At 42.5% G+C, this 16,377-nt stretch overlaps 3 protein-coding genes across 3 annotated transcripts; 2 read left to right on the top strand and 1 right to left on the bottom strand.

Annotated features, from left to right (window-relative positions):
* The first annotated feature begins 652 nt into the window (after positions 1-652).
* On the top strand, positions 653-3,289 carry LOC115043900 (kelch-like protein 10). Its single transcript, XM_029502673.1, has 5 exons — positions 653-732; positions 888-1,377; positions 1,574-2,185; positions 2,389-2,538; positions 2,945-3,289. The coding sequence occupies exons 2-5, from the start codon at positions 958-960 to the stop codon at positions 3,287-3,289; spliced, it is 1,527 nt and encodes a 508-aa protein (XP_029358533.1). The 5' UTR covers positions 653-732; positions 888-957.
* A 488-nt stretch (positions 3,290-3,777) lies between these two features.
* Positions 3,778-13,304, top strand: appl1 (adaptor protein, phosphotyrosine interaction, PH domain and leucine zipper containing 1). The gene is made up of 22 exons (XM_029501441.1): positions 3,778-3,949; positions 5,248-5,346; positions 5,511-5,570; positions 5,840-5,911; positions 6,094-6,181; positions 6,492-6,533; positions 6,890-6,948; positions 7,193-7,339; positions 7,723-7,805; positions 7,999-8,160; positions 8,620-8,808; positions 8,922-8,964; positions 9,058-9,114; positions 9,344-9,435; positions 9,575-9,754; positions 9,888-9,940; positions 10,257-10,431; positions 10,651-10,687; positions 10,820-10,960; positions 11,054-11,104; positions 11,204-11,293; positions 11,480-13,304. Exons 1-22 carry the CDS (start codon positions 3,896-3,898, stop codon positions 11,630-11,632), a joined length of 2,127 nt encoding a protein of 708 aa, XP_029357301.1. The 5' UTR covers positions 3,778-3,895; the 3' UTR covers positions 11,633-13,304.
* A 948-nt stretch (positions 13,305-14,252) lies between these two features.
* Positions 14,253-16,147, bottom strand: LOC115043195 (ADP-ribosylation factor 4-like). Its single transcript, XM_029501442.1, has 6 exons — positions 15,755-16,147; positions 15,442-15,522; positions 15,257-15,366; positions 15,095-15,166; positions 14,827-14,949; positions 14,253-14,736 (listed from the first exon to the last, which is right to left on the bottom strand). The coding sequence occupies exons 1-6, from the start codon at positions 15,819-15,821 to the stop codon at positions 14,638-14,640; spliced, it is 552 nt and encodes a 183-aa protein (XP_029357302.1). The 5' UTR covers positions 15,822-16,147; the 3' UTR covers positions 14,253-14,637.
* Positions 16,148-16,377: the final 230 nt, after the last annotated feature.

Below are 16,377 nucleotides of genomic sequence, written 5' to 3'. Positions count from 1 at the left end.
CTTTCCTAAAACATAATATGTGATATTTAACTATTGAATTGAATTGCCAATTGAATTACCTTCAAAAAAAAAAAAAAATCAGCAAAAGTTGATTAAAGTTATTTCAGTTATAAAATCTGAAGCTTCAAGTTAATGATTTCCAACTTTTCTGTTGTAAAGGAGGTCAATGAAATCCTGAAAGCTGATGCAACAATGCAGAGGCGCTATAATTTAGCTCAAAACGCTCTGTCTGCATTAAAATATGTGTTAATGCAGAACCATCTGAACCGTTATCTGAGCTGTACTGCAGGAAAAAGGCTGGTCGGTCACTATCAGGAACAAAAGGAAGGCAGGTTGGTATCAAGATGGTGAGAGACCAACACAGTCTGCAGACTTAAACCAGTTCCAGAATCTTTTGCTTCGGAATCTGTGAAGTCACAATGAAACACTCTAGAATCAGATCGCTGGCTCACAAAAGGTGCAAGACTCTCCACATTTGTCTCCTATCTGTGAATTTCCTCCTGTGAAAATTTACTGCCGTTAAAAAATGAGAGAGCTGGGACAGTTTTCTGCTTCCACCTTCAGTCTGGATTCTCAGAGAAACAAAATGAAGGAGAGCATGAGTGACATGATGACCGCAGTCCTGACTGAATTTGTCCAGGAGGAAAAGCTATGTGATGTGGTGATCAAGGTGGACGACACAGAGTTCAACGCCCATAAGATCATCCTCTGCAGCTGCAGCCGCTACTTCTAGTGAGTGTTTGAAACGCACCAAAAAAGAGGCCGGAAATAGTGTTTCAGCAATTTCAGCAAATGAAGCCAACTGATTTCTATAAATATGGAGAGCAGGCCAGATGTCAGCGCTGTGGTGCTGGACTCTGCTGAACCTGATATCCCTGATCCCACAGCACTCTTTTCACCGGCGCCTGGACAACCTCAGGGAGGCAGGCGTACACCATCCCCGGGCTGTCGCCTGAGATGATGCGCCTTATCATCAATTATGCCTACACCCGCTCTGTTTCGGTGACGGAGAGTAATGTGGTGGAGGTTTTGGCAGCTGCCGACCAGTTGTTGGTGCCGGGGATCGTACAGGCCTGCTGCTTGTTCCTGGAGGACCAGCTGTCTCTGACGAACTCCATTGGCATCTGGAGGCTGGTGAACTTCTACAACTGCCCCGAGCTGAAGCACAAGGTCTTCCTTTACATCCTGTACCACTTTGAGGAGATAGTTTGTGTCTCCCAGGAGTTCCTGGAGCTCTCTCTGCAGGAGCTAGGCCTCATCATTGAAAACGACCATCTCAACATGAAACAAGAAAACGTAGTGTTTGACACGGTGATCCAGTGGATCAGCCACCAGCCTGACCAAAGACAAAACCACATCTCTGAGTTGCTGTCAAAGGTAACTTACGATCAGCTCGTTAGGTCTACTTTTTATTGACATAAACTCCCACAGCATCATACAGTTTTGATTCCCTTATAGGCAAACAGTTTACTCCTCCTTCCAGTCCACATCCTGATTCCACCCTCTCACTTATCAGAATCACACAAGACCACATCAGAGACTCTTTTCTAACTGTCCCCTCACATCTATTTAGATGCGACTGGGCTTGATGACTCCGAAATACCTCCACGGGGTCGTAATGGGCCACTCTTTGGTAACAAGCAGGACTGAATGTCAACGCATCGTCGACAAAGCGATCTCAGCATGTGCTCGCTTCAGGGCCAGCAGATGCTCAAAATCCGTCTTCAGAAACCCGTTGAGTCGTCCACGCCTGCCTGCTGACATACTGTTTGTCACTGGAGGCAGAAATCCCCACAGCGCCACAGCCAACTTCGAGGCATATGACGTCCGAACGGACAGATGGGTCACTGTGAACGCTGAGATTTCCCGTACTCACCACGGCGCTGCTGTTCTCGACAACTTTGTCTACTTGATAGGTGGCTGCGACCATGAAACTTACCTGAAGACGGTGGAAAGGTTTGACATTACCACCTTCACGTGGCAGCAGGTGGCACCCATGAACTCCCGCCGCTGCTACGTCAGCGTTGCCGTAGAGAATGGCTACATTTATGCCATGGGGGGCTCTGGTGGACACACTAACTACAACAGTGTTGAGTGCTACACACCTGAGACTAACCTGTGGACTCCGGTAGCACCTATGACTCGGAAGAGGTGTGGGGCCGGTGCCACAAGTCTAAATGGCAAGGTGGGTAAAATAAGTAATGAATGAGCAGTGGATGATGTCAATTAAACAACCAAAGTGGAAAATTAGATGTTATTTTCACCTCAATATCCAGTCTGGCATCTTATTCATGTTGGCCAATTTGTTTTATGTAACTTTTTGTTTTGTTTTGTCCTAAACAATCATGGTGATGAAGATGAATGTAGCTGTATTAAACCTCTGTGTAGGTGTACATTTGTGGTGGTTTTGATGGGCATTTCAGCCTTTCTGCGGCTGAATGCTACGACCCAGACACCAACGTGTGGACGGTGATTGCACCCATGAGGGCCTGCCGATGTGGGCTGGGGGTCATTGCCTACAGAGACCACATCTATGCTGTAAGTCTGCTTCAACGGATGTAGATACATCACCCTCAGTTTTCCACATTTACAATTACATTACATTGCAATTACATTTACATTATCAATTATAGTACATCTACAAACAAAAATGTTCACTCAGTCAAAGTAATCTTGAATGGAAAACTTGTGAGATGATGATCAGTTAATGCAATAAAAGGGAAAATGTAACTAATGTAAAACCAAAAAGGCACAAGTCTGTGTCAGTCTAGCTAACTGTTGGCAGGTGTAAAATAAACAACACACATAAGTTTTGAGACAAATATGTACTATTGTTCTGGTCTCATAACTGTCTGCAGACTGAATGTAGAGACAATATTAACATAAGGTGTCCAATCTCAGTTTGTTTTTATTTACACTTGAAACACTGAACTCACTTTCCAAGGTTGGTGGCACCCAAAACGGAGCCTACCATCGGCGCAGTGTCGAGGCCTACGACCCTGAGACCAACACCTGGAGACCCATGCCGACCTTGACCACCCCCCGCAGCTACTTTGGCATTGAGGTCTTGAATGACCAGCTTTTTGTGGTCGGAGGACACAACAGCTTCACTTTGACATCAGTGGAATGCTACAATGCCGACACCTCTATGTGGCAAAGTGCGTGTAGCATCGAGAAGTACCACAACGACCTAAGCTGTTGTGTGCTGCGTGGATTCCACAGTCTGGCAGAGAAGTTGTTCTCTCGAGGTCTGCCGGTGGCCCCCCAGGTGGAGAAAACCCAGTGCTAACAGCTACATTGGTCAACATTAAATCTCTTCTTAAATAAAGGAATAGAATTTATTTGCATTCTTAAACAAGTTTTGTCACTCCATTATTGTTCGAATGTAAATTTTAAAATTTCCAATGTTTCTCATGTGTATTGTATTTACTATTTATAGATTTAGCTTTATTTATGTTACAGGTTACTTTTTAGCTGTTTTTATTCCAACATAATTGATAACATGTCACTGGTGAATTGTATGACTACACTTTTTATGTGCATATATAAAAAATATATATCGAAGTAAGTTTACTTGAGTGCTAAAGTGCTAAAATCAGTCGATAGGTCGCCATTTTGGCTCAAACTTTCACATTTAAACGTTGAACCGAGGAGTCCAAAAAGAGCCAAAATGGCGTCTATCCCTTTAAAACCAATAGGCCAATCAAATTCATTGAAGTCATTGTTTATCCAATCAAAAGGGGCGGGACATGCGCAGATGGGTGGACCTGTGTGGGGTGTTGTGAATTCGTGTTAGCTTAAAAAAAAAATATCCGGAGTGGGAGTTGACGGAACCGATTTGTTGTGAATTCCTCCGTCGATCGGCACCGACTCCTCTTCGCAGCCAGCCGCAGACATGCCCGGGATAGAGAAGCTGCCGATAGAGGAGACTCTGGAGGACAGTCCGCAGGTAACGCAGCTCCTCTCTGGAGGTTTCAGCTGGCTAGCGAGCTAACGTTAGCCACGTCTCCGGCTAGGCTAGCCGTCTTTGTGGGCTCAGTTGTTTGCCGACATCCCTGCGGAGAGAGGCTGCTAACGGCCCGGCTGACCCGAAGCCGCCGGCTGCATGTCGGGCTTAAACTGACCTCATCTGGAGGGAAGACACGGAGGCAGGAAAGCCAGAAGTCATTCAGTGCTGGCTCGCACTGAAATGAACCCTATAAATGGGTTAGCTACTTCCTTAGCCTCTAAGCTAAAGGCGTGATAAGTGTTTATTTGTCGGTCTTATTTCACCGAGCTGCTGCCTTTTGCCGTTTTCACACAGAGTTGCTGCAGCAGCTGCACACATCCAGATGTGCTGACAACTATTAACGCCACAATTTGAGCTGAAAAACACCTACCGTGACGTCACCGAGCAGGGCGTGGCCAGAGTGTGATACACCTGACAGGTCCATAAACACACTGTAGGAGGTTTAGGTTTATTCAGTTAAGGCCATTAGTTCTGCCCAGTGTGAGACGGGAAATGATGAGTCAAACATTGGAGTAGTAGATTGGCAGCAAAATGAATCATATATGATCTGACAGTCAGTTTTTATTATTTCTAGAAAACAGGCCAACCACTTCCCTGATTCAGTTTTCTTTCTCTGTGTCCTGTCACATCAAGGTATCATAAACTTTAATTTGGTTTTTGTTTTTGGACTCCCTGTCTCTCTCAAAAAGGAGGTAGGATTGTGTAACTCTGTAAGAGGATCAGTTCTTTTTGTATTGTATTGACCAGCTGATTAACTGAGGAAAGAAGAATTGATAAAATGTGTCATGGTTAGGATTTCACTTGGCTTTGGTAAGTGTTGGTGAATCAACAGGCTCCGTTAATTTGTTTTGTTTAAAGTGAAACACATTTCCTGTGTAGCTGATTTAAAACATCATGAGAACCCTGACGGTAAGATTGAATGACGCTTTGAGAAAAATTTGATTGTTGCAGGAGCACAATGGGATATCCATACATCTTTATTCATATTATCTGTCATGATGACACATCAGTTAAGAGTTTCAGTGGCAGGTGAGAGTGCTGGCTTGCTTCAGGCTAGTTAAGATGCGTCATGATAACAGAATTGCACAGGTTGCAGGTGTTTGATTTACATAGATAGAACTGGGCTGGCTTTTCGGCAGTTTAACAAACGATCATTTGGGAACTTGCTTCGGTTTTATGTATGGGATGAATTATCAAGACTTTTATTTACCTCCTTTTATTTTGTGATTTGTTTTTAGACCCGCTCTCTGCTGGGAGTGTTTGAGGAGGACACTGCAGCTATCTCCAACTACTGTACACAGCTCTATCAGGCCATGCATCGGATTTATGATGCACAGGTACGCACATGTTTGACAGATGTAGTGCCACTGACATTGCATGTGTAGATTGGAGCAATGCAACATTACTAAACTGCTTATGATGGAATAATGTATCCCCATCTACTCTGCTGATTCTATTGAGAGTCTGTTTTTTTTTTTGTTGTTGTTGTTGCTGCATTCAGAATGAGCTCAGTGCTGCAACACACCTGACCTCCAGGCTGCTGAAAGAGTATGACAAACAGGTAGGGCACACACTATAACACAAAACATGAGCCTTGTAATCGAAGTCAGCTGCTTGTCAACACTAAACACAAGTCTTCTTACTCTAGCCATTATTCTCCCAACTAAAGCCAAACTCTAAATAACATTAAACACAGTTAATGCTAACCTTATCACACCAGCTAACAGTTTTATAAATCACCACTCAACAAAGTGCTGCAATGTGCGTTATATGTTCATTTGTGGAAATCCATCTAATTCATTCCCCCATTCTTTCTGCTTTCATCTACAGCGTTTCCCTTTAGGGGGTGATGATGAGGTGATGAGCTCTACTCTGCAGCAGTTTGCCAAAGTCATAGATGAGGTGAGAGAAGGAACAAAAAGACACAAGATCTTTGTGTTTTGTCAGACTAGTTTGCTCTACTCTTCTGAATGTGCTGTACAAGCAGCGTTTAGCTGACAGGACATCATGGTTGATTTCCTCTTGATCTGTGAGAGAAAGGATGCTGTGGTTGTTAATGCTGATTTATTACTCTCTCTTTCTAGTTGAGCTCCTGCCATGCAGTCTTATCCACCCAACTTGCAGATGCCATGATGTTTCCCATTACTCAGTTTAAAGAAAGAGACCTGAAGGGTAGGAAACACAAACCAAAAACACTACAGTGCTGAAAGTATGTGGACGGTTGTCCATTTCAGTCAAATATGATTGTTGAATACATGATTTAACAAAATATTCCAACAGCTTTTGGGAAAAAAAAACAGCAGGAATATGCAGCAGATTGAGAGCCAACAGCTGTCTAACGCATTAAGATTTTCCTTGAGAAGAACTTCAGAGCCAAACAGGAGACAGAGCAAGACAAACTGAAGACTTTACTGAACATTGTCCTAAACAGGGAAAATAAAATATCGTCCTTGCGTTGTAACTTCTTTTTGTCTTCCTCCAGAGATCCTCACTCTGAAAGAAGTCTTCCAGATAGCCAGTGATGGTAAGTTCTTTATGTCCATCACAAGTTCCTGATTTACTGCATCTGTGTTATTTATTTATTATTTAAAAAAAATCAGAGGCCAATAGTGCATTTGTTTGACAAGACTAAGTTAGTTAAAGTTTCCACATGACAACAGATGCAGAGGATCACCCTATTTCCTATTTTGTTCAGTTTTAAATAATTACAGAAAAATTGGTTCTCAAATGTTTGGCAGTTTGTAGATTAACATTTGCCGGAACAGATTTTTATCTGTGCTGATTTCTTGATAAGGAGTGTGGGCCATCCAAATATAATTTACAGCCCGTGTGTCTCAATCACATTATGTTTGACTCATTTCTGATTGTGTCTGTGTGTAGATCACGACACAGCCATTAATCGATACAGCCGCCTGTCCAAGCGGAGGGACAATGACAAGGTAACCACACCAGTGACAGCCAAAGGTTTATTATTCAGGGCTTCACTTTGCTACTGAACTCTTTCTTTTGATCAGTATACAGTTAAAAAGTAGGAGTTTTTTCTATAACTTGAACATTCAGAGTCCTCACAGAGATACTCTAACAACGTTATCAGTAATGCCATCTCTATGTAGTTATATCATATCTTTGAGGAGGAAATATTATGTTGCATCGTAATTATGAGTGGAGTCTTGTGTGTTGCAGTTGCGGGCTGAGGCTGTGGAGGATGTCTACACTTCCCGCAAGAAACAGCACCAGACCATGATGCATTACTTCTGCTCCCTCAACACATTACAGTACAAGAAGAAGACAGCTCTCCTGGAGCCTCTGCTGGGCTACATGCAGGCCCAGGTACACACGCAATTATCCAGTTAGTTATCTTATCAAAACTGTAATTTTGTTTTGTACAAACACCCAAAGCTTTCACTGTAAGGTCTACTTTGGCTAATTAGTGACCTATTTAAAACTATGGGGATTTTGTTCCAGATTCAGAAATAAAGCACCGAAATCTCACACTAAGACTTTTGTGCTCCACGTCCCCAGATTAATTAATAAGAATGAAGTGGTGGTGAAATTCCTGGTCTATTGAGCAACATTCGTCATACAAACCTAAATATTTCTGCTTGTATGTGTGTTGCATGTGAAGTCGTCGTCATTGCAAAAGATCACACTGCTGTGATGTTGCAGTGGAATGTCCTGATGTGTCTTTTTCTTCTTCTCTTTGTTTTGTTTAGATCAGCTTCTTTAAACTGGGGTCAGAAAATCTCACGCAGCAGTGGGAGGACTTCCTGGGAACTATAGGGACCAGCGTCCAGAAGTAAGAGCCTTTAAATGTTTTCTGACTTTTCCTTTCCTTTCCTTTCCTGCGTTTCATTGATTATACGTCAGCAGTGAAGCTACAGTAATTCTGAAGAAGCTGCAGGTGGAAGGACATCGAGATGAAAACATGAGCTGTGAACTGCAGATGAGAAGGAAACATCTGAATACAGAATGTGTGTGTGTGTGTTTAGTGTCCGTCGGGAGATGGAGGAGGAGGTGGGGCAGATGCAGCAGACCATCCAGCAGATGGAGAGATCATGTGACTCACTGTATGCACCTTGTGACCCTGACCCCGCCCACTCACCTGTCTGTCGCAACCTGACCAGGAAACAGGGCTACTTGTACATCCGCAAGTAGGTACACACACCCACACACACATTTTAATCCTTGTGTTATTGTTCACATAAAAGAGTTTCTGTGTGGTTGTATGATTGTTCATTATAACAGTTAAGCTTCCTGTTCATTCATGTCATTGCTCTTGAGATTGCTTGATACAGTTAGAGAAGCCAAGATGGGGATGGATGGATGGATAGATAGATAGACAGATAGAGAGAGAGAGGGTCGACGAGCAGAATTGTAAGCATTCAGAAGCAGCAAAATACACATAAGCATGAGAAAAAGACAATGAAGCAGATGGAAAGCTCTCTGTGAGAAAAAACTAATGACAGTTGAAAAAAGATAGAACACTAAACAAAGAAAGCAGATGACCATATGAGCATTTATAAATAAGAAATATTTTTAAAAATGAATTCATATAAATTTAGAATGACAAATACAGAACTTGGATTTTGAGCTTTGTGTCTGTCACTCAGTAAGACGGGGCTGGTGTCGACATCCTGGGAGCGACAGTACTTCTTCACGCAGGGCGGTAACCTGATGCAGCAGGGTCGCGGCGAGGTGGCGGGCGGGCTGGTCACAGACCTCGACAACTGCTCCGTCATGGCGGTTGACAGTGACGACCGCCGCTTCTGTTTCCAGGTCACATCCTTTGATGGCAAGAAGTAAGCAAGCCCCGTGTTTTTACTTCCTTACCTCACAAAACCACTTCATCTCTTCACAGATTTTTAAATGTTCAGGGTTAATGCCACTTCTCTCTTGTTTCGCCTTCCGTCAGGGTGGTGACACTACAGGCAGAGAGCAGGAAGGACTGTGAGGAGGTAAATAGTTTCTTTTTTGTCCTGTGACTTTGATCGGTGGTTGTTCTGTTCTCTTGTTTTCACACTTCATCTTTCTGCTGCTTCCTCCACCAGTGGATCTCCACCATAAACAACATCTCCAAGAGGATCTACCTGAGTGAAAACGCAGAGGTCTGTGTTTGTCCACTTCGTCCCTTCGTTACGTTACGTTCATGTCACAGGTCAAAGAGGAAATGTTGGCAGATATTTTTAGGTTTACTCACACCAACTCAAACACACAAGAAGACAAAAAGAAGCACAAATTGGATAACAGCTGTGTGCTTTTGTGGTTTTAAATTCATGCTTTCATATCTCGTTCTCTAGTTAGCTGACATTGACACTACTGTCTTCTTGTTGGCAGGAGCTGGCAGCCAGAGTGAACCAATCAGCTATCGAAGCTGTGACGCCGTCTCCGTCCTTCCAGCAGAGACACGAGAGCATGAGACCTAGCAGGTAAGAGAGACTCTGGCAAGGTGTGACCAGCAGCCTCGTAACCAATCAGCTGCCAGATTTGAGGACGACAGACGTCTGGTTGTTGGCCAGTCGGATCTCTAAACTGGACGATCTGTCTCTCTCTCTCTCTTCATTCCAGTAAAGGGCGTTCGGGCCGAGCGAGCAGCATCAGCTCTGTGGGGTCAGAGCCATCATCTGCGCTTTCTGTGCTCTCATTGGACGCACTGGTTGCTCCAGAAATGCCCATCCAGTTTGACATCATTTCCCCCGTCAGCGAGGAAAACTCGGGCCAGAACAAGACGGCAGCGCAGTCCGGCAGGTAGGTGTGTGTTGTGTGTGTGAGACAGAGTGAGTAAAGGAGCAGTTTACAAAATGGGATCAATCCAAAAATTGACCTTCACAACAACCAAAGTATGAACGCTAACCAACCTGTGTGTGCGTGTGTCCTCCAGACGGAGTAATCCATTTGGAGAGACAGGAGACGGAACTTCAGATGACAGTGAAGGTGAAGTGTCTCTGTATTTCATGGATTAAAATCAAAACTACAAACGAGTCACTGTTTGTTTGGGTTTTGTTTTTTTTTTATTACTTAAAAGGTTGCAGTGTGATGCACCAAGCTGTGATTTCTCTCCTCCTTCTTCTTGACTTTAGAAAATAACATTATTGTTTTTTACAACCATATATGTGTATCACCACCAGCTCTATAAATTACTAACATTAGAATCTGTATCGAAGAATAAATCAATAATATAGTTTAAGCCCATTTTCAGTGCAGCAGCAGACAGATGCTTATTTGTTCTACCCACGTCCATGTTGTCCAGACTCGATCCTCCACCAGCTCTTCATCGTTCGCTTCCTGGGCTCCATGGAGGTGAGGAGTGCGGAGTCGGCAGACGTCATCTCTGAGACCATGAGGCAGATCCTGGCGGCCCGAGCCATCCACAACATCTTCAGAATGACTGAGTCTCACCTGCTGGTCACCTGTGACTGCCTCAAGTATGTTCGTGTGTGTGTGAGAGTTTGGACTTTAGATTAATGGTGAATCTAAATCCTGACAACATGTAGTGAGAGTTCTCCAGAGAGAAGTGTGGGATATAACTGGCTGGACCTCTAATTGCACAATATCACTCAATAAATCTTAAAACACTGATGCTGATATTGATTAATAACGTGTATGAAGAAGTCTCTCAGTTTGGTGTCTGTTTTTCTTTTCAGGCTTATCGATCCTCAGACTCAGGTCACTCGACTCAGGGTAAGATGATCTGTCCTATCAGACCAGATTATTGTTTTACTTTCTGATATCTTTTTACTGGTTTAAGTTTGCTTCCAGTCTCCTCTTACCTTTTCTCCTCTTTCCTTCCATCCCTCCTGCCTCCTGCTTTAGTTCCCTCTGTCCAGTGTGGTCCAGTGTTCGTCCCATCAGGACAACAAGCGGCTGTTCGGGTTCGTTTTGCAGTCAGCGAGCTCGCGGGGTGACAGCCGAGTCGTCTGCTATATTTTTGAGTCCAACAACGATGGAGAGAAGGTTCAGTTAATCTGCTTGTCTGACCGTCGGACATGTGTTTCGTCTTCCCTGTCCTGTCTCGCCTGACCTCTCTGTCTCCTTCATGTGTTGCAGATCTGTGACAGCATCGGTCTGGCCAAGCAGATCGCCTTCCACTCTGAGATGGTGAGAGTGAAAATCCATTAAATGAAGCTGAAGGGAACAGTTTGGGGAATGTTGTGGTGGATGTTAATCAGTCTACTTTTGTTTTGTTTTTTTGTGTAGGACCGTAAAACGGTGGAGAAAAAGAAGGAGCAGGACAAGGCCAAAGAGAAGCAGCAGGAGGAACTCAGCAAACAGAGACAGATAGAGAAGGTGACCTTTAACCTTTAACCCTGCCTGTCAAAGGTTCATAACTGGGTCGAGCAGTGACGTGTGTACCGAATACTAACATAAAGAGGGGAGGGGGCTGAACTGATGTGAGGCCGCTCAGACTCTATTAGAGTTCTGCTCTTCACAGTGTCGCTGATTTCAGAGCATGACTGACTTTTGTCTTTCCAGGATCTGGAGGAGCAGAGCCGTTTGATTGCGGCCTCTAGTCGTCCTGCCAACTCTCCTGCCCCCGACGGACAGTTCTTGGTGCTCAGCAACAGCCAATCGGAGGACAGCGACGCTGGGGAGGAGGGGAAGAAGAAGGGAGAGTCTGAAGCCTAACGACGTGCGGAGGATGCATGTTTTACCGCCCCAGGACCGTCACGGCAGCTGCTCGGGAATCAGAGGAGGGGAACACCACCTGCCTCTCTCCTGCCCCCCCGGGCTGCCTGGGACCAAAAAACATGCCCTCCCTCCCTGCTGGACTCTGTTTGAAGTCTGTGGTGGAGCCTGTCACTCTGAAAACGGAGGATAAACTAAACACACTGAGGAGGAGTGGGCAAAGCAACCTCTTGTCACAGACTCCTTTTATTCTGTGTGTAAAAACGCTGCTTTTTATACCGGCGCCGCTATCCAGAGAAGGACACAACATATAGATTAACCCGTTTCTGTTTTATATGTTTATTTTATATATAAAAAAAAAAGCTAAGAATAACAACAGAGGATATAAAGCAGAACAACGTGATGAGCAGTGAACCAGGACGCCTGAGAAAATGCAGAATGCAGGACTGGACAGTGTCTCTTGCTCAGAGGCACTTTGGCACTGAGGAGATCTGAAGAACATGTGACATATGAGACTCCAAAACAAGAAGAGAAGATGAGAAGACAGGGAGTGCGGAGGGAGTCTTATTCTGAAGGGTCCTTCCTGTGGTGAAGTATTCATAGGGTGACTGTTTTGTTTTTGTTTTTTCCCAGAATGATCATCTTCTCCCGCGACAGTCGTTTGTTTTCATTCATTTACTGTCAGAGTTTGAAACCTGCTGAATCATCATCACAGTAGAGCTAAAACAATTAGGTGATTAATCTATTAACCAATTTTTAAAAGATAATGTGGCAACAATTTCAAGTAATAATGAAGATAATTAGCAAAATTAACAACTTAGCAATTTGTTTTCAAAAAAGAAAACACAATGTTGGTTTCAACATCTCAGTGATGAGAATTAGTTGACTTCCTGATCTCATGTTGGAGTAAATAAAATATTTTCAGAGTTTTTGACAAAAAAAGAAGAAAAAAAAGGCATTTGATGACATCACCTGGAGCTTTAGTAACTTGGTGTTTTTTGGTTTGTAGTTCGGATGTTGTACACACAATTAATCTTGGAAAAAAAAAGAAATTGCGTATATTAAAAGAAATCAGTGAAACTCACCCTTTAAAAGTGGAAACAGGAGGCTTAGTGCTGTTGAAACAAAATGCATGTTATAGTTACTGACTTTTCTCTTTTCACCTTTCTACCAAAATCAGCTCCAGCTGTTGGCAGATGTTCTTCACATCAGTGTTTGGATGAACATTTTCCTTCGAGTTAAAATTCATAAACCTGAATTTTTCTGATAAAGGATCCAAATGTTACTCAGTAGTTTCACAGGTTGTTTCTGATTCTATCGGCTGCATGAAAAATGTGACTAGAGATTTCACCTGTGGTCAGAGGTGAAAGGTCGGCTTTAAGTTAGCAGCAGTGAAAATATTATGGGCCCAACAGCTTAACAATGTCAGTGTCAAACTAATACTTTTTATTTTATGATTTTTTTATGTTTCACGTGAAGCTTCATTAGCAGCGTTGAGCTTCTCATGCAGTTTGTGTGCCGTGTGTATCAGCTTGTCGTGACGGCTGGAGCCAAACAGACCAAACAGAAGGTGTGGAGTAAAAAAAAAAAAAGAAAAAAGAAAAAAAAATGTTTTAAATCAATGTAACTTTAATAGTTTCTCTCCAAAATAAGAATCTGCAACTTCTGCCTCTTACAAAACGAATAATTGCATGAGGTAATGCTCCTTAATGACAAACATTTAGATCTTGGGCCAAAGACGCTTCGCTCTCTTCGCATTTGTCTCCTTAATTGTTGTGAAATGTTGGTTTCCTCATCTTGACTGGGGAAAATGTGGAGATCTTTTCAACTGAAGCACAAATTCGATGAAATGCTCTCCTCACTTTTGCGTTTTTTGACGACGGTTTGAGCGAAACAACCTGCAATTTTCTCTCTTCAAAAAGAGAGAAGTAGATATCTCTGTCTGAACTTCTAGGCTCTCTGCTAAACTGATACATTTTAATAACCTTTGAAGAAATTTCGCACTACTTAGCATCTTGACATATGAAAACGGGAACCGTTTTTCCTGAAGACTGATAAATCAGCAGCTGATCCTGTGTGTTTCTCCTGATAGTAAAACATTGAACCGTGTGGATTTTGTTTGGGGCCTTTAATGCTTGTCGCAGGTTTTATTCATCGATCAGAAGAATATCTTATCTGAAGGTCAAACAACCGAAGAAGCTTCTGCTTCAGGATCATAGACTTTGCATGTGCAACAGACCGAATCTCTTCAGTCGGCTGTGGGGAAGTCTTTAAATCAACAGTTACTAACGATGATTTTGGTATTTGGGGTATTTGGGGTATTTGGGGTTTTTGGGTTTTGTTTTTTTTTTTTTTTTTTTTGGAGAAGGGTTTTCTGTTTGTTTCTGGGTGAAGAACTCATGTTAAATGAGCTGCACTTTATCGACAAACAGAACACGACAGGGTCGACGATGCTGAACTGTAAATATGTTTCAGTGGTTAATGTTCCAGTGTCATGATTAATAAAAGGCTTTTCAGTGATAAATAAAGCACTAACTCCACCTGCCTGAGTCAGTCTGCTGATGTGTGCAGATCAAACAAACCTCCTGGAGCTGCAGAACACATTCATTTTTTTTTATTATTTTCACATTTGCACAGCTTAAGATGTATAAAAAAGGTTAACTGTAGCTTTTAACGCCTCTGATATACATATAACAAATGATTGTACAAATATAGCAATTTATGGAGACGTATAAAATAAAAAACAAGAGGAGTCTCAATTCCTCCTAACTCTTTTATGTTCACATATAAATTCCCTCAAATCAAAAAACATTTAGAATTTCACTATTAAAGAGTTTTAAGGAAGAGCTGGGATCTACAGGATTTCCTGCATGCTGTGAATGCAGCAGGAAAATGTCTGAAGCTGGATTTTACAGATCATTTCTGTCCCTGCTGGATTCACTTGATTCTCAGCTCAGCTCACAGAAGACACAGCAGGAAATAGAATAAAGGTGAACTCATGCGCTTCATGTGGACCCCCTCTGCTCCAGGATCTGGTTGGAGAGCCAGTCTAGACCTTCAGCCAGGCCGGTACCACTGACAGCACAGGACGCCTGGACAAACCACTGCACACACACAGGGACAAAGTCTTCACGTTGAAGAGGGCGTGTTTGAAATGACGTCAAAGATCAGAAAAGGGCGAATGTGCCACTCACAGGATGTGAGGTTGCTGACAGGTTCAGGGCCGCAGTGACATCACTGACAGACATGGCTCTGGGTAGATCCTGTTTGTTAGCAAAAACCAGGACAGAGACGCCTCTCAGCTCATCCTCCTCCAACTGAAACAAACAAAAAACACTGGTGAGCTCACAGGAAAGTCGGAGTTCCTTTTTTTTTTTTTTTATGGCATCTTAAAACATTAATGTGCGTGTGCGTGTGTGTTAAGTGATGAATAAAATAAAAATACTGCAGGCTTAGGTTTACCATCCTGTGCAGCTCATCCGCAGACTCTTTAATCCTCTCAGGGTCGTTGCTGTCGACCACAAATATCAAACCCTGAAGGAGACGGAGACAGATGAACATCATGGTAGGTCCTATTTTTGCAGAAACTGTGTGTTTGTGGTTGTGCTGTTCTTCCTGTTTTACCTGTGTGTTTGTGTAGTAATGTCTCCACAAAGGTCTGATGATAGTCTGACCACCAACATCCCAGACTGTGAAACTGATGTTATTATACTCCACCGTCTCCACATTAAAACCTGCACACACACAAAGAGTTTGTATTATTTCACATCATAAATGTGCTTAATAAATAACAGATGAAAGTGGCTGACCGATTGTTGGGATGGTGGTGACGACCTCTGCCAGTTTCAGCCTGTACAGCAGTGTGGTTTTACCTGCTGCATCCAGACCAACTGCAGCAGCACACAAATGCACAAAACACAACAGAGATATATAATTATTATTTATTATTGTTAAATACTCCCAAATTAAAGAAAATTCCTTTTTTTTTAAAAAATTTCATGGCAAAAATTATTTATTAATCACTAAATAGGGCACCTAACAACTTATTTACGACTATTTCAGCTAAAATCAAATAAGCAGTTATATTATAATAACATTGTTATTGCTGAAAACAGATCTCACCCATTAAAATCCTGACAGGAGTTTTCGAGGTTAACCTGGAGAAGATCTGTGAGATGATTCCACCCATGATGTTTCCCAAAGCTCTCCGAGTGTGTGTGTCGGTGTGTGTCAGTGTGTGTGAGTGTGCAGGCTTTTATGGAGCAGCAGTGTCGGAGTGTTATCCACGGTGTCATCACAGCAGTGTTTTCCATGGTGTGTCATGTTTGTACACGCTGGCAACTGCAGCATAACCGATGTCAACAATGCACACCTGGACTTACCACTTCCGCATGAATTTCAAAATAAGGACTTGCTGTTTTCATTCTCTAGGATGTGAAATTAATTTATCAAGGTGGACACAATTTAGGAACGATGATGTGGTTTACTTGTTTTTTGTTGTTGGCAGCACAAAATACAGAATAAGGCCATTTTTTGTTTTATATATATATATATATATATATATATATATATATATATATATATATATATATATATATATAGTTAAGATTTAGATTTAGAACTAAAGAGACCCCAAAGCCAGAGAAAACGTGGGTTTTTATCTTATATAAGAGGAATTAGATAAAGAGGTTCCATATAAAGAAATAATACATACAGGCCAATAATAAATATAACAGCTGACTAGA

Source organism: Echeneis naucrates, chromosome 5 (genome assembly GCF_900963305.1).
Source record: "Echeneis naucrates chromosome 5, fEcheNa1.1, whole genome shotgun sequence".
In the NCBI taxonomy this organism is placed as follows: Eukaryota; Metazoa; Chordata; class Actinopteri; order Carangiformes; family Echeneidae; genus Echeneis; species Echeneis naucrates.
The sequence above is the reverse complement of the archived record's forward strand: the minus strand, read 5'-3'. Positions and strand labels throughout refer to the sequence as shown.

Excerpts from the sequence above, each read along its gene's own strand:
- appl1 (XM_029501441.1), top strand. The coding sequence starts at position 3,896 with ATGCCCGGGATAGAGAAGCTGCCGATAGAGGAGACTCTGGAGGACAGT. Across the intron at positions 7,806-7,998 it reads ATAGGGACCAGCGTCCAGAA|TGTCCGTCGGGAGATGGAGG; the intron begins GTAAGAGCCTTT and ends GTGTGTGTTTAG. Across the intron at positions 9,115-9,343 it reads ACCTGAGTGAAAACGCAGAG|GAGCTGGCAGCCAGAGTGAA; the intron begins GTCTGTGTTTGT and ends TCTTGTTGGCAG.
- LOC115043195 (XM_029501442.1), bottom strand. The coding sequence starts at position 15,821 with ATGGGTGGAATCATCTCACAGATCTTCTCCAGGTTAACCTCGAAAACT. Across the intron at positions 15,523-15,754 it reads TCCTGTCAGGATTTTAATGG|TTGGTCTGGATGCAGCAGGT; the intron begins GTGAGATCTGTT and ends GTGCTGCTGCAG. Across the intron at positions 15,167-15,256 it reads ATTACTACACAAACACACAG|GGTTTGATATTTGTGGTCGA; the intron begins GTAAAACAGGAA and ends CGTCTCCTTCAG.
- LOC115043900 (XM_029502673.1), top strand. The coding sequence starts at position 958 with ATGATGCGCCTTATCATCAATTATGCCTACACCCGCTCTGTTTCGGTG. Across the intron at positions 2,186-2,388 it reads CCACAAGTCTAAATGGCAAG|GTGTACATTTGTGGTGGTTT; the intron begins GTGGGTAAAATA and ends ACCTCTGTGTAG. Across the intron at positions 2,539-2,944 it reads ACAGAGACCACATCTATGCT|GTTGGTGGCACCCAAAACGG; the intron begins GTAAGTCTGCTT and ends TCACTTTCCAAG.